This window comes from Anser brachyrhynchus (genome assembly GCF_964034855.1).
Source record: "Anser brachyrhynchus genome assembly, chromosome: 20".
In the NCBI taxonomy this organism is placed as follows: domain Eukaryota; kingdom Metazoa; phylum Chordata; class Aves; order Anseriformes; family Anatidae; genus Anser; species Anser brachyrhynchus.
The window spans coordinates 4,569,935-4,590,537 of record NC_137713.1 but is presented as its reverse complement, the minus strand read 5'-3'; the positions used below and the strand labels follow the sequence as shown (position 1 = coordinate 4,590,537).

Here is a 20,603-nt window from a genome sequence, read left to right as displayed (position 1 = left end):
TAGCTCATCAGTGAAGACAATTTAGCCATGGTTCAAAAAGAAAAACAAACAAAACAATTTTTGAGTTCAAGAGGCTCTTTAAAAGAAAAAAATAAAAGTAAATGTCAGTAGAATTTTTATATACATTCCCTTAATCTGCTTCAGCACAAACATCTGAACAGTGTATCCTGGAATTCTGTTAAACTGTAACTGCCTGCCTGAGTTAATATTTGATACAGTAATTCCTGAGTCTTGTAAATATTTTTTTCTGTAGCTAAGAATTGGAGTAGAAAGAGGAAATGCCATTTTTGTCAATGAACCAGAGGCAGTTATTTTAAATTTTCATTATAAGATACAGTACCAGCATTCAGAAAGCCATCCTGTACTTTTTCCTTGAAGCCTAAATATGTAGTAATTTAAATTATAATATATGTAATAATAATATGTAATACGTAGTAATTTAAATTATAAGCAAAAAACCACTCTGCTCTTCAGAGCTAGCTTTGCCTTTCACAGACCACAAATACAAATGGTCATGGACACAGACTCCGCACAACCCTGGCAGAAGCTTGAGTAGCATTTGCTCCCCTTTTATGCAGAAAGGATCTGTATTACCAGCAACACAGAGGAGCCTGCAAAGGCCTGCTGAGCCCGGAGAGATGAGCGCCTTACAATGAGCACAACAATATCATTGTTTTGAAATATTTCTCCTCTTTCTCTGTCTAGGGTGCCGTGTGCTTGTACTTGAGTCAGTAAATCTGTTCCGAAAGTACCTCTCGGTCCTGGATGTCCCCCTGTCCTGCCTCCTGCCCAGCGATGCGCTCTTCATACTCACGGAGGAGGAGACTGAGCAAGCCAGGGTGAGATGCTTGATACCTGCTTAGCCTGTTTGAATAGCTCATCGTCATTGTGAAGGCTTTAGTCAGAAGTGTTGTATTCACAGGGAACTTCACAAATAATTACATACATGGATTATAAATGTCATTAGTGAATAATCTTCAGTGATTTGTGAAACGCAAAAAGACAGGACGGGTTGCTTCAAGTGCTGTGTAGATCGCAGGACAGGGCCGAGCAGATTTACAGCTCAGAGATCTTCAGTGCACTGAGTTTTACGCTAGGTCCAGGATGTAAGATGTAGGGAAACTTACCTGCTTTTTGAGGCTGCTAAAAGCCAGTGTTATGTATGGAAATTGCTCTGATAAGGGTGACGTTATTCCCTTGTGGTTTTTGTTTCTGAAACCTGAACTTTTTAAGCTGGCGCGCTATAAATAGATTAAGTTTCAGCTGGCAGCTTATGATCGGAAGCAGCATACTGTGTGTTCTCAGATGCACACCTATCACGTTTCTGCTTCCCCAGCATGTGAACACCCAGGCATGAGATACCATGTAGGGAGGAAGAGTTATGGGACAAAACTGTCACAGCACCAATCTGCAGCTGATAACATCCTTTCTAGCAGGACCTTTCTGGACACTAGGCAGCACACCAGCTACTCTGGGGCAGACAGGCCTCTCCCTGCCTTTTGGCCTCAGAGCAGGCAGCCTTCTGCCTCTTAAAACTTCCCTGCTCACTGAAATCAGCTGTCGTGTAAATTGGCAGTGAACTTCACAGGAGGCTTTGAAAACTGCCCTCACATTAGGTCAGGAATGTTTTTGTAATGGTTTCTCAACTATTTGTCCTTCTAGAGAGCCATGCGGTGTCATCGCAGCCAGCTGCTCTGGTTTCGCCGTGTCTATATGCTTTTCTCACGTTATATGGTGATCAATTCACTCCGTCTTCTGTAAAAGACGACGCTCACAACTTCAAGAGTGAAAGAATGAGCCAAAAAAGACCGTGCCAGGACAACCACTGGAGGAAACTCAACTGTTACATACTCAGGAGGACAGGATTCTCTCTATGTAGCATTCTTTCAGACTACCAAAAACAGTTTGTATAAACTTTCTCCTGAATCTGCTGTCACCTGATACATTGAGATGAAGCGGGTTTAACAGCTGCTCTATTTTCTCACTGCAGAAGCTTAAATATGATAAGAAATTTGAATTAACCTAGTTAAGATTCAAACGCAGGAGTATTCTGCATTAGAGAAGATATAGCACACACTGTTTTTCCCCAGGAAGATACAGCTGCAAAGATGGCTGGGAACTTTTCCTCTTGGTGCTTTTGTAAAATCCAAATATCGGGAGAGACTTTTCTATCATGCTATCTCCACAGATAAAACCAGAACCACAAGACCTGTCTTACTCAGTTAGAACTTCAAAAAGCCAAAGCTTATGAATAAAGCATCAGAAATTACTCAATTTTCTTTAATTGCACTCATAAAGCTGCTACTGCTTCTTTCAGACACATTGTGTTGCAGGCTCTTCCTTCCCAGAGTTTCCCTCACAAAACATGAGCATTTCTTCTTGCTTCAGAACATGGGGCTTGAGATCAACTCAGAAAAGTTTCAACATGATGTAAGAATGAGTTGCAAGAGACCTTTTGTAGAACATATATGGAGATATAAAAATTGCAAGAGATGTTTCAAAAGCAGTTCAGCTTACCTAAAGGACAACTGCAAGATCCTCTCCCTTCACGTTAAAAGGTAAGTGAAGGAGAAATCAGTTTTCAGTGATGTAATTCCTTAGATTATAGAGAGATTTTACTAGTGATTTGGGATTCTATGTATAGCAAAGTCAGCAATGCTTCACATTTCTGTAGGCCTTTGCACTCATTAATGTAGGCTTATATCTGCAGGAGGCATCTTCCGTGCATCTGCACTGCTAGCCATTGCATAGTCAAGATTAGAGCCCAGATTGCAGATCCTGATCTATTGCTGTGAGCGCATCCCCCTCCTCCTGCTGAAGACAACAGGTGAGCTCCTGGTTGTACTAAAGCCTGTGTCCATCGTTATAAGAGTTTGACATTGATGAATTATGTGCCCTGGCCCTGAGTCAGTGCCTAAGCATATCTCTACTCAGCCTTAAAACCATGAGCGAGTCCAGGCTTAAGCAAAACAGTACTTAGTCACACGACTAACATCAGTGGTCCCTCTGTGGCACACAGCTAAGCACCTGTATAAATGCTTTACAGAACTTGGGCCTAGTAAGCTCTTTCTAATCCCCTTTAAATCTTTGTAAATTCATTCAGGTCAATGGAGAAAAAATGGTGTAAGCTAGTATTATGTTCTAAGCAAGAGATTATCTTACGTAGGACATTTTTATAAGCCAGACTTGAAACACAGGAAATATGCATACAAACCAAGACTAGATTTTTTTTTAAACTTTGTTCTGTTTATTTTGATTTAAACTTTACCATAGCTAAAGGCAAACTACCAAAATACCACCCCTGGGGTAGTTTATGGAACAGAGGTAGTTTGAAAACTGAAAATCACAAATGAATGGGACAGGCAGCATAGAAAGATTTACTTAAGAAACAAAAAACAGGTAACGTCACCACCCAGGAAAGCCCAAGCTACGTTTCCGTGGCAGTGCTTCAAGTTCAGCTGCTGGAAGGGTCTGTCAGGGTTTTGACATGTCTCTGATGGTCTTATGTTCCTTCACTGCCTTCTCCCATTCCTTGCCATTGATATCCTCCGTAACAATGCTATGCACGGTGCCTTCATCCAGACAATGGGGGGCTATTCCTGAAGAGAGAGTACATAGAAACCTGCTTTTTATGGCTAAAGAGCGGGAGATGCCTGCATGGCTGCACTCTATGCATGGGGCATCTCAGGGACTGACAGTTAATGCTGTCAGTCTAGCTATGCTGTAAGGCTGAGAGAAATGTCATGGACAGGAGCCCACAAATCATAGGTGAGACTTTCTTATGGAGCAGCTGCAGGTTCAGGCTGCAGTTCTAGATGTTTATCAATTGAGGAAAAAACTCTGAAGGCCCATGCCTGCTCACTGCTGTCATGTTAGCAGCCAATGGAGTCTTCATCCAAGCTTTGCTTGGAGGTTAACTTTGGTTACCACAGTTTGCCAGGTTTACTGTTTCTACCTACCATAACCATCGGGATTAGAGCGAGGAGTATAAAAACTCTGTACACCACAGGTCTTGCAGAATGTGTGCTGGGCACGATGTGTGTTGAAGGTGTACGTTGTCAAATTATCAGCACCCTAAGCAGAAACGAAAAGCAATATAGGTTTTCCACATAAATAGATTAATTACTTTCTATGGGTTTGTAGCTAAAAATGTAAAACTAAAAATACCATCTTCTTCTTGACTTTACTTGAGATACAGAATTTTGCATTCATGCTCCATTCCTGAACCCCTGTGCTTTGTGTATACACATGGCCATCCTGGTCAAGGCTCAGAACTCCAAGAGCTTTAATGTCAGCTCAGTAAATAAGATGCACTAACACACTCACGACAAACAGCATAAAATCCATATATTTTTCCCCAGTCAGCCAAAGGCAAATTTAGGACAAGAAAACTGGCTGCCACTTGCATCTTTGAGGATAATACTGGACTAGATGGATTAGATAGTTTCTTTCTGCTAGTGTTCATGGCCATGTTCTTACTGCAATCTTACTCTACCTTCAGCAACTTGAAACGCGAAGCTGGGACAATGAAGTGTCTGTTCTGTTTCTTTGTGCAAATGCTGCAGCTGTAAAAGAAAGAGAAGACCTTTCTAGAAGCAGCAGACAAGTTGTAGCACAGCAATCAGATCTAGCTCAGACCTCTTGACAACTGAAATTCCACTGACAGCTAAAACGGCTCCTTGTTGGCATCAGAGGTAAGTGGCAAAAGTGGACTCATGGTAGCAGCGTTTGGCTAAGCATGCCCATGGAACAGACTAACCCTACGCAGGTAAACCAATAGGGTATTTGCTCAGAGCAAACATTATATGCTATTTTTATTCACATATGCAATTCTCAATAGACATATCAAGGACGAACTGTAGCCCCGAGAAATCCATTTAATCTTTTATACCAGAGTTTGCCAACTTCGCCAACATTAATTATCTTGCAAACGTGGAAGTGAGATGCAGAGCGTACTTGTGAGCTGGATGCAAACTAATTGCAGGCGAGGGGGGGAATCACTGCTGAAATCAGACACTGTTGTAGTTTGAAGCACATGTGGTCAGAAATGTAATGTTCACTTGAGAAGACCAAGTTAAAAAAAGGATTGATGTGCTTTGAGTACGCTGTACTTAGAGGAAACATAAAGCAGATGGCTGAGCACCTGTAGTCATCAGATATTCCCCAACACTTTCTGCATGAGCATGGATGTGAGACCTGAAGTCCAGCCCACAGATGCAGCATCTGAAATCTCCAGCACTGATCCCATATTGGATCAGGACATAATTAGGCATCTACTCTATGGAAACAGATCAGAGGATGTTCTGCAGTTGTTTTATGTTGTTTTTGCTGTAAAGCATTGATTGGAAAAGCGTATGAGCTTGGATTCATCTATGAGAATAGGGAACCAAAAAAACTCACTTGCAGTTAAAAACATGCAGATCTGCTGAAGCCCAGACTTCAAAGCGGATGGCTCCGCAGTGACAGCCTCCTGTGTGTTTGACCAAACCTCTGTATTCACTGGAGAGAGAAGCAACAGAGAGGTTATGTAAGCATGCAATTTTTGATGGCCTACTAAATTATTCAATTCTGCTTTGAGCACTTGCAGAACAACTGAAAATGTATCCACTCAAATGCATTTAAATAAAAAGCTCCGGGGTGAGGTAGAGAATGTTTTTTTGTCCTCTGCAGCAATTGCATTTCTGGTTTAATTAAAACAGCGAAAAGAAAAGGAAAGAACTACAGTTCAAGTAGAGTACACTCTGCCTGCAATACAGAACGTGTGCTCCCCTGCCACAGTCCAGGTGAAAATGCTGACCTCAGCTGCAGCACAATCAGCAATGCATGGAAACGAGCGGTATTATCACAAGACAGCCCTCTTGGAACTGGGAAAGGAATTTTCCCCTGTTTTTTCCACAGCTGCCCCGGTACCACTAATACTCCGCCATTTAAAAGCTGGGAACAGCAGAAACCAGTCGGCTCCCATAGCGTTTCAAACACGTTTTGTATTTTGATTGCAGAGGAACTTCATGGAATCAAGGAATCTCCGAGCTTGCGCTTCTCCCTCTCCCCTAGGGCGCCTCCATAGTAACTCGGCAACACGAACGTGCCAGGTCAAACGCCAACTACAGAGGAAAACCCTTTTCCTTTCAAATTTTCCTTTCAAAGCCAGCCGCTGGTGCTAGGCTGGTGATGATGTGCTGTGCTCCGCAACGGCCGCGCAGGGGTGGAGATTTGGGAGGTGAGCCTCGCACAGCCCCAAGGGCATTTGTGAAAGCAGGGCCCCGAGGCTCTGCAGACTTCACAGGACACCCGCTTTTTGCAAGGGGGATCCCCCTGCCCGGCAGCTCTCCGTGCCGCCCGGCCCCCTACTCACTCACAAGGCGTCCAGCAGCAGCCGCGCCGCCTCCTCGCAGCTCAGCCGGTGCCGCTCACGGAAGGCGGCCCAGCGCTCGCTCTGCGCCCCCAGATCGAAGGCATCGGACCCGGGGGGCACCTCCTTCTCCCCGGGCCCTGCCCGGGAGCCTCCCGCCTTCTTCCCTCGCCCCCCGCGGCTCCCGGCCCCGGGGGAGGCGGCGGCGACGCTGCCCCTCCGGGACCGCCGCGCCCGGCCCGCCGCGGCTCGCCCCATGCGGCCCGCGGCCCGGCTGAGGCGCGGCCGCCAGGGGGCAGCCGAGGAAAGGCCCAGCTGAGGGGGCAGGGGCGGCGGGCGGACAAAGTCCCTCACGGCGCCGTAGGTCCGAGCCCCAGGGTGCTCCCTCTTGCCTCAGTGAGTATTGTGAGGTGAAGATTCACAGAGCGGCAGGGTGTCGAGCTCAGTGTGCCTGCTGGCTCGTAGAATACCCTGTAATGGTAGGAATGCCAGTTATTCACAAGCGATAGCGTGAGGTTTTGTCTTTAATTAGAAACATAATGTGCCTCACCTCATGTATTCAGGTGTTTTGCACATCTGAGGTGCTATTAAAACTATGTGGCTTCACATCTCTGCAATGCACCCACCGTCGATTAAAAACAAGGCTGCTATTTAACAGTGCTCCAGTGTATCAGTATGCACCTTTGGAAGAACGTTCGTTGAGTCCCTGTCCTTCCTTGAGGTTTGAAATCATTACAGCAGCCTCACAGAGAAACAGATTTTAACCTGAATCCCACTAGACAACTTTTCAGAAATTCCGTCACCAGAGTCTTTAAGTTAAAAAAGAAAATGTTCAAGATAGTACAGACCTTAAAACAAAACAAAGAAAAAACAACAACAACAACCACTTCTGAAAGCACCTCTTTATTGGTAAATAACCTAGAAAAGATTATTGCACACTTGTAGGATAAAGCTACTTCTCAGGTAAAATTGTTCAGTGCAGGGGAGAAGTGTAAAACTTGTTGGCATTCAGTTTGCATTTGGTAGGAAAAATAAAATCACTCTAAGGCTGAATGCCCAGTGCTGCACGAGTGGAAGTTTATTTTGTCTGAGTTACAATCAATAACTTGTATTTTCAACAGTTCTTTATGTCTTGCTCTTCTCAAGATGAGGAACAGGGAAAGATGTAAACAAGAGAGCTGCCAGTTTGGTATGGGGCAGAAGGTCCTGTCTTGTCCACGAAGACAGCAAAGCAACTGGACGATGATGAAGCAACCATCAGCACTCTCTGATCTGGAAAACAGCTTTAAAAACACACGACTACAGTGTGTAGGCTGCCTCCTTAGATGGCACATACCAGGACTCGAATAACAATCCTGTGGCTCAGCACATCCCTTCTCTGATGATAGGAAGGATTACTGTGTTACAATTTCCTGTTATTCCTCATGTGAACCTCTGTACTCACTATTCATCCTAATGGAACCATTTTAAATACACTGTACGTGACAAGCTCTCGTCCATGCCAGCATGTTCATCTGTAGCTCCTGATCTGAGCCACTCCCAGACCTCCTTTAGTCACGCTAGATTTCATGTTAGTCACCTTATATTTTGGGAGGAAAAGTCACTGAGATGAAACTGGAGATCGTGAGCTGAAACTGACTCTGTGTAGTTTGCACCATGGCTTCATCTGCCTGCAGTGCGGGGCATGGCCCGCAGCAGTTGCAGGTTTCAGTGTACCATGCTCTGTCCTCTGAAAACAGGGCCTGCACTGAACTGAAAGGCAGAGCATATTTTAGGAGCTGATCAAATGGCCTCCTGTCTGCAGGATGAGCAAATACTAAAATTTGTCCGCTCTGAAAAAGCAGTTCCTGTGTGAAAACCGGAGTGAGTGTGTAATGAGTCTGTGTAATATATGCAAATATGTCGCTCTCAGCTCACCTCCACTAGTTCACCCCATTTTAAATGTAGAAGGCATTTTGAGAAGGCAAATTCTGTTTCAAGAAAAAGAACTGCAAGACAAAACTGGACGAGCAAAATGCAGTCTTGTTTCAGAAAGTTATAGACAAAATACTCTTTCTACTTCTTCATTTGTTTCATGTTTTATTACAAAGAACTCTTAAAGCTCAAAATTGGGTGTCACATAAATAAACAATACAAGAGCTTTTTAGTAGGTCTCTGGCTGATGATAAATTTCACTGGTATTCTGATTGCAAGTCCTAAATTATAGTCATTGCATGTTGTATTGTCAGTATACATGGGTGTTGGGCATTGCTCAGTGTTCAAAGAGTTAACAGCTTTCACTAGGATATTGATTACTTCCAAACCTGATGCAAGGCTTGCCAAACTTTAGTAGGAATAAGTAGCTTGATGAAGAATGTTTTGTTCTCAAGCTTCTGAGACAAAGTGGAAGAAGAAGAATTATTCAGAAGGAGGATGGGAAAGACAAGAGGAAGAAAAGTCTGGTAAATCACTTGTCTCTTTAGGTGTATTGTGATATTCAAAGTTCAACAGCTGACGTGTTTCAGTGTTAAAGTACATAGGTGCTTTTCTGTGCCATCCAGCTCTGCTTGTATAACAATGACTCAGCTATGTAGACCTGGCTTGCAGCCTGCACCGAGATTCTGTCTGTGAGGGCATTTTCACAGCAAAAGCAGCACTAAAAGCACCTACATGTTTGTGGGTTTAAGGTAAATTAGGAGCTGTGGATGCTTTTCATCTAACAAGCAGGGAACTAGAAGTAGTTTATAGCTAGCACCATATTTAAAAGAACTAAGGTAGTTAGTACCACGTAGTTTGTACAGAGAGAAAAATATCAATGCTTGGATTTTAGTCTCGATATTATGAAAGGGGAAGCTTTCTGGCCATTCTCCTTACCATCGAGGGATCCAAGCTGGATCTGAAGACAAAGGGGCTGATGGAGGAAGGCTGTTCAGAATGGCCTTGACAATACTTGGTTTTGTTTACTGTTAGAGAGGCTTAATTGAAACATATTAATAATTATTAACAGCATTGTAGAATTATTCCTTCTATCTTTCTGTTTTTTCAAGATGCTTCTCTGCTATACTGCTGAAAATCCTCACCCCAGAAACCACATGCTCAAGCAGCTCAGACACAGCAGAGAGAACGTGAACAAAGAGAGCTCCTTCAACTGCAGTGCAGTTTGGATCGGATCCAAGAGACTCCTAAGCAGGAGATAGACTGCAAAGACGCAGACATGTAATTTTTAGAATAGACCTAGTTATTGTTGCTTTCACTGGCATCACGTGCAGGCACAAACCTGTGATTTTAGGCTGATGGTGTATTTATAAGATGCCCTTCAAAAGTCTCCTTACATCAGAAGCATGTGAATTGACACGTTTCCCTGGGTTATTTAGACCTAGAGAGAAGGACGCACCCAAACATGTTCATGGTGGCAGCACAGATCTGAAAGCAAAGCTGTATCCATGTGTCTTGCAGTCAAACTGTGCTTTAAACAAAGAAACAAATGACTATTGCCCATTTCCCCTGTTTTATTACAAATGTAGCTATTTGTTTTTCTTAAGTTTTCAGCTCCTGAAGTTGGTAGCTTGTTGAGGACTTTGTTTATTAAGGTATTTTTAGCATAAGGCTTAAAAAAACAAAACTCGGAGAGTTGTCTTTTTTTGGTAATCTCAATATTACAGTCAATCTTACCATACTTTTGAATCTGTGACTCGTTATTTTTGTAACCCTTGAGCTTGGCAGTACAAGGACAAGCAATAACATGCCACAGCTCTATTTGCCTTAAGGCTGGAACTTCACCAGACTGGGCCTTATTGCAGCGTTACAGGTTTAGGGAGAAAATATTTATCTCCATAAGCATAAATAGGTAAATATAATTATACTGCGTCATATGCAGTGAAAGAGACCTGACGTAGGTATGAGTAATATTATGAGGTAGAAAAATACGTTGTATTTCCTGGTGGCAAATAGCCCTGTTTTTATTTGAACTGAGGAAAAGTACTGAACTTGCTACTCCTACTCAAATCCTCTGATTTGCTGGCTGTCCCAAGTTAAACCCTTGTAGCTAAAGATAAACAGATTGCTTCATTTGACATTGCTCACGTCGAAATGCTATGCTGTTGCTAGGGCATTAGTGTACATAAAAACAGACCTAGGAGTGTACATAAAAAACAGACATTGTGTTCTAGAATGTACAAATTCATTGGAAACATTTCTCTGACCCCAGGTTCTTCTCTTCTGAAAGCAGGTTATTTTATACTACTGCCCAGTGACCTACTTTTGAAACCACTCAGCAAGAAATATGTGTCCCCAAAGGCAGGCCCCATACCCTGGCAGAGGCTGGAACCACCTGTGCAGTCAGGCCAGTCACAAGATACGGATTTCTGCTTTTTCAGGTTTGCCTTTATTTATATGCAGTCCACAGTCAGCTGCTTGCTGATTCTTACTCATCTAGAACTACTGAAGGAAGGGCAGTATATATGCTAAATACTTGTGCTTTGAATAACCACAACAGTAACAGTACACCATTTAAGAACAAACATGTCTCCTCTGTATCAAGCTTGGGTAGTAAAATATTTTCTGAAGAAATTCTGAGGTAATGCTGAAATTCAGTAAAATTAAGTCATGAGAATGTTACTATCAGCTTGGGAGATTGTTCTGTACACATAATGTGTGAAAATGAGGCAGAATCTGGCCTGCAATGTATAAAAATTGCATTATGACTTCAAAAAAAAAGTACCTTTCAGCCTGATGATAAAATATCATCAAAGTACAATAACAAATCTGTGCAGATAGGAATTGTGTATCTGTCAGTGTACATGGATTTACCACAGAGAAAAAGCCAAGGAACAGGAAAAGAGATGTTTAAGATCTCTGTATTGTCCCAGAAACAAAAGAGGTGGGGTTTGTACAGGCATGTAGATGTCTATCCCAGCTTAATAGTTAGGAGAATTAAACAAATCCAATCAGTGGAGGCTGAAAAATGCTAACGATTGCTTGCATAGAGTAGCTTGCCAGCAGGCTATGGAGATTAGTTTAATTCTGCTAGGCCTTGGAGTTGTGCAGACAAAGCCAAGCTCTTTTGTTTATCTCTTTTGACAGAGGGATACCTGAGGAAAATAACGAGGCTTTTTGCATGGAACTGACAAATACAATCCACTGTTTTTTCTAAACAGAGCCTACATTCAATGGCAGCATTTTGCTGCCTGTGCTTGCCTTGGGTAATGTCATTTCCTTGACGAATGACTTTCAGGAACCGTTGTTAACAACGTATTTAAAGAACTGCCTGTGGTAGAGCCATCTTGCTGGGATTTTATTCTTATCTGTTGATTTGAATATTTAACCAGAAAACAAACAACTGCTTTCACAAGCAGTTTAGTCATAGGCTTGAGCCATACTTAGAAAAAACAGAGGAGGGAAGGGCTCCAGTATTTTCTGGAAATACACAGTGAAATCCTTAATGCAAGCCTGATGTGCACAAACACAGTTCAAGGCTTTAAGATTAGCCTGTGGTTAATCTCCAGTTTAGCAGACGTGGCCTTTCACAATTGTAAATATTACTTTTAGTTCCTCTCAGGGCTCCGAGGTATTATTTGGCTGCTCTGTATCAAACATCTTCCACCTTGGCACTATGCAAACAAAAAGAACCTATTGGAAACACTAAGCAAAACTGGCAGCATAACAAAAACAAATGTAGTATTGCTCAAGTCTGCCATTTGCTCTAAGTTTATGTAGCTGAATAATATTCCAGAGGCTGGTTATTGCCACAGAACAGTCTCTGAATTTTCCAGTTACTGTTTTCCTCCCTTCCTGTCTCTACATTGTGAATAATTGTTAGGAAGATTTATTTTCTTTTTACTGTAAAACAGGAAGTGCTAGCAGACACAAGCCTTGCTAGAAGAAACCAAGGGTTTTTTGTTTGTTTGTTTTAATGGAAATACAGCACACAGCTCTGTATTAAATCCTGTCTATTCACATACATGCTCATGCTTCCTGAGTAGAGGATTTACCAGAAAGTTCATCTGGGTTCACTGAGGAAGCTAGCAGCAAATGAAACAACACAAAAACCTTTTTTGTTTTTGCATACTCCAGTTATGATATAAATTGAGTTATGAGCCAGTCTGAAAGGTCTAATGAGCTTTAATTAACGTGAAGCACTTCGCCACATCAGTTTGCAGCAGGAAGTTATTCCATAACCTGTTCAAGGCTTCCTGTTCTGAAGGCAAGTAAACAGCCATTTCAATTTCAAACGTCAGCATTTCATCAGAGGGCTTGCTTCGCAGCCTCGCGTTAAAAAGCCATCAGCCGCCCAAAACTGGCTCAAAGGGCAGCTCAGGAAATGGCCTCATGACAGGGCGCACACTCAGCCCATAGCGTGTGACGCACCGGGAGACACAAACACTTGCCAGATTTCTAAGTGCCATCATTTTCCAGCATTTCTAACACATTTCTGCTCTCCCTGGCTTTCCCTCACAGCCCCACGCAATGGGACTATGCCAGGCCCTGACAGAAATGCTTTGTGTCCTTCAGGGAAAGGGCCAGCGAGGTACTGCGGGGACTCTGGAGGCCAACAGAAGGCTGACACCAGAGGTAACCCGTCCCTTCCCACGGTGCCTTCCCCCTCTCCCTGCCAGGCCCTAGGCACTGCTGGGGGAGGCGAGGCGACCCCACAAAGGCAGACCCCACAAAGGCGGCCCAAAAGAGGACCCCAACCCCACAAGCCCGCATGCGCATGCGCATTCCCCCGCCCCTACCGAAATCTGCCCCCGCCACAGGGGCCGCCCTAGCAACAGGGCTGACCTCACCGCGCACCAATCAGAACTCGGCAGCGCTCGAATCTTCCAGAGTTTTCCTTGCGAGCACCCCCACCCTCCATTCCGGTCAGCCAATCAGCACGCGCCTTTCTTACTGCTGCACCAATCAATGCCGAGCGTTTCGTTACTTGCAGTGGCCGCTTCACCGCACCTCCAGATCCATCCGCGTTCCCCAAAATTTGGGGATTCTTGCGGGGCTGGGGCCTGAGGCGAAGAGCCCGGGACCCCCCTCGCTAATATAAGGGGGACGGCCGAGGGACAACGGCGGGTGCTTCGATCAATAGGGGTCTTTTTCTTGGGACTATTTTGAGAGGCGGATGGACATGTCAACGTTCGGGGGCGGGGCCTGCCTGACAGGAACTGCATAAATACGGGCAGGGGTGCGTCACCGCGCAGATCACAGCTGGAGAGAAAAAGGATCTGAGTTTGGAGGGAGCAGCGCTCAGGGCCGGAGACGTGAGTCGGGGGGGGGGGGGGAATCGGGGGGTGAAAACCCTTGCTTTTGTGGGCAGGGAGGCAGAAAGTGGAGCCGGGGGATTGTCGGGCGGTATTTCTGTATTCCTGGTTGGTGGCGGTGAGGTAGGGAGCGGCTCTAAACGCCTGAACGGTGTTACAAACGGGTGGGGGGGTGGCCGCGTAACCGCCCGGTGAGGAAGAGGGAGTAGTTGAAGGAAAATGGCGGAGCCTGCCGTCTGCGCCGGAAGCAGGCGCTGAGTCACGGCCGCAGCGGGCGGCGGCACCGCGCTGCTGTCACGGGTTGTTCGCATGAAGCCCTGCAGCAGCTGCGCGGGAGGGCGCGGGGCGGTGCTGCGGCCCCTGCTGGGTTCCTCTGCCGCATTGCTGCGGCTGGGAGGGGAAGGGGTTGGCAGCTGGGGGCCATTCGCCCGGAGACAGCATCAGAGGTCTGTCCTGAGGTGATAGACGGTTAGAAAAGATCGTTACTTTAACAGCAGCAGTTAGAGAAAGATTATAGAATTCATATGGTCAATAATAAAATAGAAAAACTCTGAATGCTATTTATGTAATGCAAAACAGCAGAAGTTGTTGTATTTAGAAATCACAGTTTTGAGACTGCATTTTACTGACTACTTAAGGCTGAAATTTCTGTATGTTTTGCAGTTCAATATGCAGATCTTTGTGAAGACCCTGACTGGCAAGACCATCACCCTTGAGGTTGAGCCTAGTGACACCATTGAGAATGTGAAGGCCAAGATCCAGGACAAGGAAGGCATTCCTCCAGACCAGCAGAGGCTGATCTTCGCTGGCAAGCAGCTGGAAGACGGGCGCACCCTGTCTGACTACAACATCCAGAAAGAATCCACCCTGCACCTTGTGCTGCGCCTGAGGGGTGGCATGCAGATCTTCGTGAAGACTCTGACTGGCAAGACCATCACCCTTGAGGTTGAGCCTAGTGACACCATTGAGAATGTGAAGGCCAAGATCCAGGACAAGGAAGGCATTCCTCCTGACCAGCAGAGGTTGATTTTCGCTGGCAAGCAGCTGGAAGATGGGCGCACCCTGTCTGACTACAACATCCAGAAAGAATCCACCCTGCACCTTGTGCTGCGTCTGAGAGGTGGCATGCAGATCTTTGTGAAGACCCTGACTGGCAAGACCATCACCCTTGAGGTTGAGCCTAGTGACACCATTGAGAATGTGAAGGCCAAGATCCAGGACAAGGAAGGCATTCCTCCTGACCAGCAGAGGCTGATCTTTGCTGGCAAGCAGCTGGAAGACGGGCGCACCCTGTCTGACTACAACATCCAGAAGGAATCCACCCTGCACCTTGTGCTGCGCCTGAGAGGTGGCATGCAGATCTTTGTGAAAACCCTGACTGGCAAGACCATCACCCTTGAGGTAGAGCCCAGCGATACCATTGAGAATGTGAAGGCCAAGATCCAGGACAAGGAAGGCATTCCTCCTGACCAGCAGAGGCTGATCTTCGCTGGCAAGCAGCTGGAAGATGGGCGTACCCTGTCTGACTACAACATCCAGAAGGAGTCCACCCTGCACCTTGTGCTGCGCCTGAGGGGTGGCATGCAGATCTTCGTGAAGACCCTGACTGGCAAGACCATCACCCTTGAGGTTGAGCCTAGTGACACCATTGAGAATGTGAAGGCCAAGATCCAGGACAAGGAAGGCATTCCTCCTGACCAGCAGAGGTTGATCTTCGCTGGCAAGCAGCTGGAAGATGGGCGCACCCTGTCTGACTACAACATCCAGAAGGAGTCCACCCTGCACCTTGTGCTGCGCCTGAGGGGTGGCTGTTAGCCACCGTGCATCTTGCTTGATGAGATTGCTGATAGCACTTGTGTTTGCACTGTAGTCCTTCTAATGTCTTAAATTAAATGCAAAGTTAATGCAAGCTTAAATAACTGCTGAACTGTGTGTTGTAATGCTAATAAAGTTTTCTGTTGCACATCACAATTTGTAGTCTTGTCTCAGTTTAAGCTAGTAAAACCAGCATATTTAAGTGACATGCTCATGTTGGCTTTTTTCCATGGTGGTTTAAGCCTCTTTTCATGGGTAATGACATCGTAGATGAAACATACATGGATTAAAGTCTTAATTTAAGCAGAAATACTATATTAATTCTACCTAGAACTTAACACAGTTTATTTCCAGGAAGGATACTGCATTCTGTTAAAGGCTCCAGAAAGCCGCTACCAAACCAAGCAAAGGTTGTACAGCTCAATTCAGTAGGGTGGATTTACCATAGTTTGTAAACTGCAGTATCTTTAAATGGGTTAATTGTTCTGAGAATTGAGTAAATAACGTTGCCTGACACTGACTTCAGGTGAAGTCACACTTCATTAACCTTTGTGTAAGCTATGTAGGTGATGTTGCTAGCTAGGCATTTTTTAATGGAGAGAAGCTGTGTTGTGTCTGTTCCAGAAGTAACCTGTTCAAAGGGAGTTGTATAAAATGGAGGTGGGGTGTTACACTGACTCATCTGGTATGCTTGGGGAAGGACTAACTGCAGCAAGCACTGTTGCGTTGCATGCAGTTTGGAGGCCTGCCTATATACTGAGCTCTGAAAATGGTTTCCTTGAAAAGTGAAGCATTGGGTACAAGAGGGTTTCCTTGGGTTGAGTAGTAGCGTTTTACAAAAGCATATTTAATGCTGAAAGCTAGGGGGTTAGCACAGAAATGCTTTTTCAATGGGGGTGTGTCATGGAATCTTCCATCCAAATGGGTGCTGGGAGACTTAAGGTGACATTGAGACTGGTTAGGTTCAATGTATAGTGGTGGGTCTTAAAAAGTGTGTGTGGTTATTCAGGTGCCCTTTCATGGAGCCTTCCCAAGGTTGTAAGGATTGTGGCTTTCAAGGTAATTACTGAATTTTGATAGCTGCTTAGCTGTTCAAATTGAGTTTTGGTATCCGTGTGTGCAGCGCTGTGCTGATGCGCTTTGTACCTTACTGGTACTTTGTGTTATGCACCATCTAGACTTTCTTGTCCACTTTAGTGCCCTAGCTTGTTCCACTTAAATTTCAATTTTCAGTTTAACGTTAATGAGCATCTACTGGAGATGCGTGGTGTAGTAATGCTCCCGTATTAGCAGTGTGTTCTTAATAAGGATGCAATCATAGGGAAAGAAAAAAGTTAAACTACCCATTGTAACTAAGTTAAGCATAGTATTGCTGGTTACAGTGGTGATAGTTTTTTAGCAATGTTTGATTCCCTGACTGCTGTTTGTAGCTGTGCTAGCAGAAACCTAAGTTCAAAGAACAATTGCTATTTCTATCATTAGAGATGCTTTCCGTCAATTCAGTGATTTCCTGCAATACCCTTTTCTTTAATATTTTCTTGATTTTGTGCTTTTTACACTTCAGACACTTCAGAGTGTCTTAATAGCCCAGCTGTCCGTAATGGACAAATTCTGTGAGCAATTTACAGTCCAGAGGGGATATGGCACTAAGTAAATTTACATTACTTATCTCTTTCTGCTACTGATTTGCTCCATGGTAAAACCAGCTGTTTTATCTTTCATGGCTCATAATTAATAGATGTCCTTTCTCAATTCTTTTAATAATTAGATTATGCTGTATGGTAACATGCAGTTGCTAACTAATCAAATAATGGAGGTTGCAGGTTCAAGGGTATTTTGTTTGGTTTTGGTTAGAATTCAGTAAGTGACAGGTATCTTTCTTTCCTTCTTTCTTTCTTTCCTTCTTTCTTTCCTTCTTTCTTTCTTTCCTTCTTTCTTTCTTTCCTTCTTTCTTTCTTTCCTTCTTTCTTTCCTTCTTTCTTTCTTTCCTTCTTTCTTTCTTTCCAGAGTCAATTACTGAATGAGAACTGTTGCTGAAGTGTTGTTCAAATGCAGTGTAGAATCCAGACATCCTCTGCAAGAGTGGAGACCCTGGGAACGTGGTGTGTAGATATCAGAGTGGGTCTGCACCAGCTTCCCCAGCGTATGCTCACTCTGCCTTTATTCAGCCCAAACCAAGCCTGTGCTGAGCCGTTGCCACTGCTGTTGGTGGATGGCTCACCAGCAGAGCCACATGTACAGATCCTGCTTCAGGCTGTTGTTGCACCCAGGGCACTAGGCCATGTGGTGAGGGAGGAACGTTGACACATTGTGACTGGGGAGCAGCTCGGGCCTGGTGTAGGCAGCCTGAACTGGTTGTGTGCAGCTATGAACGCGGCAATGGGCTGTTTTTCCCAGCCTGCTAGGAAGATTCCTTAAGTGAGGGCCGTGCTGAAAGTTAACTAGCTCTGCATTTGGCTTACTAGAAATGGCACAGAACAGCAAAATGACAAGGAGTGAAATTCAGAGATGCTGTCACGTTGCAGTGCTACCCTGGATGAGGGAGGGGCAGTCTGAGCCAGACTGAAAGGGCTCACTGCGAGAACGCAGGGATGCGTGTGTTGGAGTTCCCGTTTCTCTTGTAGGAGCTGTGGTTTCTGGTCTCCCAGCTAGCTAACTAGGATCTCACTAGGTGGAGTAGGAGACTGCAAGGGATTTCTTCATTAATAATAATAATAATAAAAACACTTTAAAGTTATCCTAAATTATGTGAATTAGGGAAATGTATATAAAAAGTTAAGAGTTTAATAGGCTTTAGCCAAAATGTAAGTGCCATTAAAATAGAATAATCCTAATGCCCCCACATAGACAACAGATTCTGGTTACGTCTTTTATCCTGCTGCAACTTGAGCTTTGTGACTGGCCTTTGCGTTTTTTCTTATGCTTCAGTTAATTTCTAGCTGTGTGTGCACTCTCTTTAATTCCAGGACTTCATGTTTTTTGTCCTTTGGGCTTAAAAAAACAAAACAAAACCTACCTTCAACCTCTTTTAAGAAGACAAATGAGATAATGCTGTTATACTGGGTTTTGGATATGTTCAGTGGTGTCCTGTGCTAGCAAGTGCCCCAAAGGGAAAGTTCTATAGGGAAAACGAGGGTTAAGGCAAGGAAACATTGAAAATACCTCGGTATTTTTGCATTGTCTCCTATTCCAAAGTCACTGTGTAGTATCTGCATTCAAAGATTCTTGGCTGCACAATTTTGTATTTATGGAAAGTTCTTCAGGCAACATCAAAACCAGCCTTATTTGGAACTTGAGTTTCTAAATTAGATAAGTTACTGATAACTATTTTAATATAAAGAGTAAGTGAATAACTATTTCTCAGAAGTGTATGCCTACAACTACTTTTGCTCTTTTCAAGCATCTCTTGTAGAGGCCGTTTTCTTAAGCAGCAAGAATTGAGGTTCACGTGGTGACCACTGGGTGTCACTATTGCTCCACAAAAGTGTCATCTGACACTCCTGTTGGATTTCGTGTTTTGCTGTTTTTGATAGTTATTTCTTCAGGCTGTAATCCTACAGAAAAGGATGAATCGAGTACAAAGATACTGCAATTTAAAGAATATGAGAAGTGGATACTTCCTTCAAAGGCTTGAGAAGTATGTAGATGGGAGCGTTTAAATATAATGATATAAGTCTAGCGGTTGACAAAATACTGTCATGTAAATAAATTGAGTTACCGGGGCCATCAGACAAGTTTTGACAAGGTATTATATTTAGGAATATTTAGATTTTAAATGGAGCAGTGACTGATCCCTCTAATGATACAAGATTCCATCTGTAACTATAATAAATCAAGCTGCTAAAATTCAATTCAGTGTGGATTTTCCGTAACAGTTGTGAGAAAAAATGTCTGGCATTGCAAAAATAACTGATATTTCTCCAGGCCTGAAAGTACAGCTTTAAAAGAAACACTCTTCTCTTTTAGCCCTGTGATCTGCACGAGTTTTGAATGAAGTGTTTGCCCAACTGTTCTGGAGAAAACATTAATGGTCTGGTCTGCATGTTGCTATTACAGACTTCCTTCTCCTGTGAAGACGGTGATGCTAGATCAGTGCTGTAATTAAACTGCAAACATCCGTAAGTGTCTTTGATTTTCTATTTACAGCATACGGAAAATGTGGTATTGACCATAAGAGCATTACATTTTTCAGTATTTGGTGGGCACATAGGTGAACAGAGAATACATATTTTAGGAAGTGTGCGTGTTCACATCTTTGCAGAAAGCAGTCTTCTTTATGCTTCCTGTTGCTTTCTCCTTAAGCAGGTTCTGGTCATTGTTTTTCCTGCCATGGATTACTGTGCTTCTTCATAGAACATATGATGTCTATACTTTTACTGTAATTATGATTATGAAATGCTTCCTTTGATTTGACTTAAAATTTCACGTAGAAGTTTAGAATTTGACTTTTGTCTTCCTGGATTCAGGGTTTCCACAGAATGTGTCTCCTGTTAGGAGAAACTTATGTGACATCAGAATTGTTTTCATCAGTAGAATAAGTACGGATCAATTGCAAGATTCCTCCTTGTTCCCCCAAATAAAAGCCTCAGAAGGCAAGAGGGTCATATGTTGCTTTTGAAAATTCATGCGAGCACACAGGTGAAAATAAATTGCTTCTTTTATTCTCCTCATATGTAGCTTTGGATAGCTTTCTCCTGAGTCCTAACAGCTATCCGGACTTTAAATATTGGTGGCAAGATACTTTTGAAGCATTATAACTAGCTCACCTAGCTAGTGCACAGCAGTGACATAATCACGTTACTGGCCTCAGAATGCTCAGTTGCTGACAAGTAGGCATCGGGACAGATCTTGTGGTTTTTATGCCTTGCTTCTCCCTCCTCTGAAATGGAAATGGGAGTGTTTACCATAGTGTCCTCCCTGTGAAAGCATGTGCGCATGTGTGCACGCATACCAAGGTTTCTGTGTTCTCCCAGCAGCTCCATGTTTCTGTTTTGCTGCATTGACCTCTCAGCTGGCAGTGACTCCTTTCCCAGCAAGCTGCACATTCCCCTTCCTCTGTGTAAGCTATTAAAACCAGATGCGCAGAAAGAAATCTGTTATGATGCACTTTTGTGGGCTGAGTTCATTCCTTAGTTAGAATGGTGGGCCGACTCTCATGAAAGCTGGGGGAAAAGCCCAGGAGGATTGAAATCCATTAAGTCTGAGCT

The 20,603-nt window shown here is 43.9% G+C and overlaps 3 protein-coding genes across 7 annotated transcripts in view; 2 read left to right on the top strand and 1 right to left on the bottom strand.

Annotated features, from left to right (window-relative positions):
- PIGL (phosphatidylinositol glycan anchor biosynthesis class L) overlaps positions 1–2,274 on the top strand; it is a 62,856-nt gene extending 60,582 nt beyond the window's left edge. For all 5 annotated transcript variants that reach the window (XM_080563241.1, XM_080563240.1, XM_080563239.1 and 2 more), the window contains 2 exons: positions 706–839; positions 1,663–2,274. In XM_080563241.1, the coding sequence (XP_080419367.1) occupies positions 706–839; positions 1,663–1,761 (233 nt within the window). In that variant the 3' untranslated portion in view covers positions 1,762–2,274. The remainder of the gene's footprint in view (positions 1–705; positions 840–1,662) is intronic.
- A 950-nt stretch (positions 2,275–3,224) lies between these two features.
- CENPV (centromere protein V) lies at positions 3,225–6,645 on the bottom strand. The gene is made up of 5 exons (XM_080563243.1): positions 6,360–6,645; positions 5,401–5,499; positions 4,496–4,565; positions 3,960–4,074; positions 3,225–3,599 (listed from the first exon to the last, which is right to left on the bottom strand). The coding sequence occupies exons 1-5, from the start codon at positions 6,608–6,610 to the stop codon at positions 3,475–3,477; spliced, it is 660 nt and encodes a 219-aa protein (XP_080419369.1). The 5' UTR covers positions 6,611–6,645; the 3' UTR covers positions 3,225–3,474.
- Positions 6,646–13,237: 6,592 nt separating this feature from the next.
- UBB (ubiquitin B) lies at positions 13,238–15,552 on the top strand. Its single transcript, XM_080563230.1, has 2 exons — positions 13,238–13,581; positions 14,245–15,552. The coding sequence occupies exon 2, from the start codon at positions 14,251–14,253 to the stop codon at positions 15,394–15,396; it is 1,146 nt and encodes a 381-aa protein (XP_080419356.1). The 5' UTR covers positions 13,238–13,581; positions 14,245–14,250; the 3' UTR covers positions 15,397–15,552.
- Positions 15,553–20,603: the final 5,051 nt, after the last annotated feature.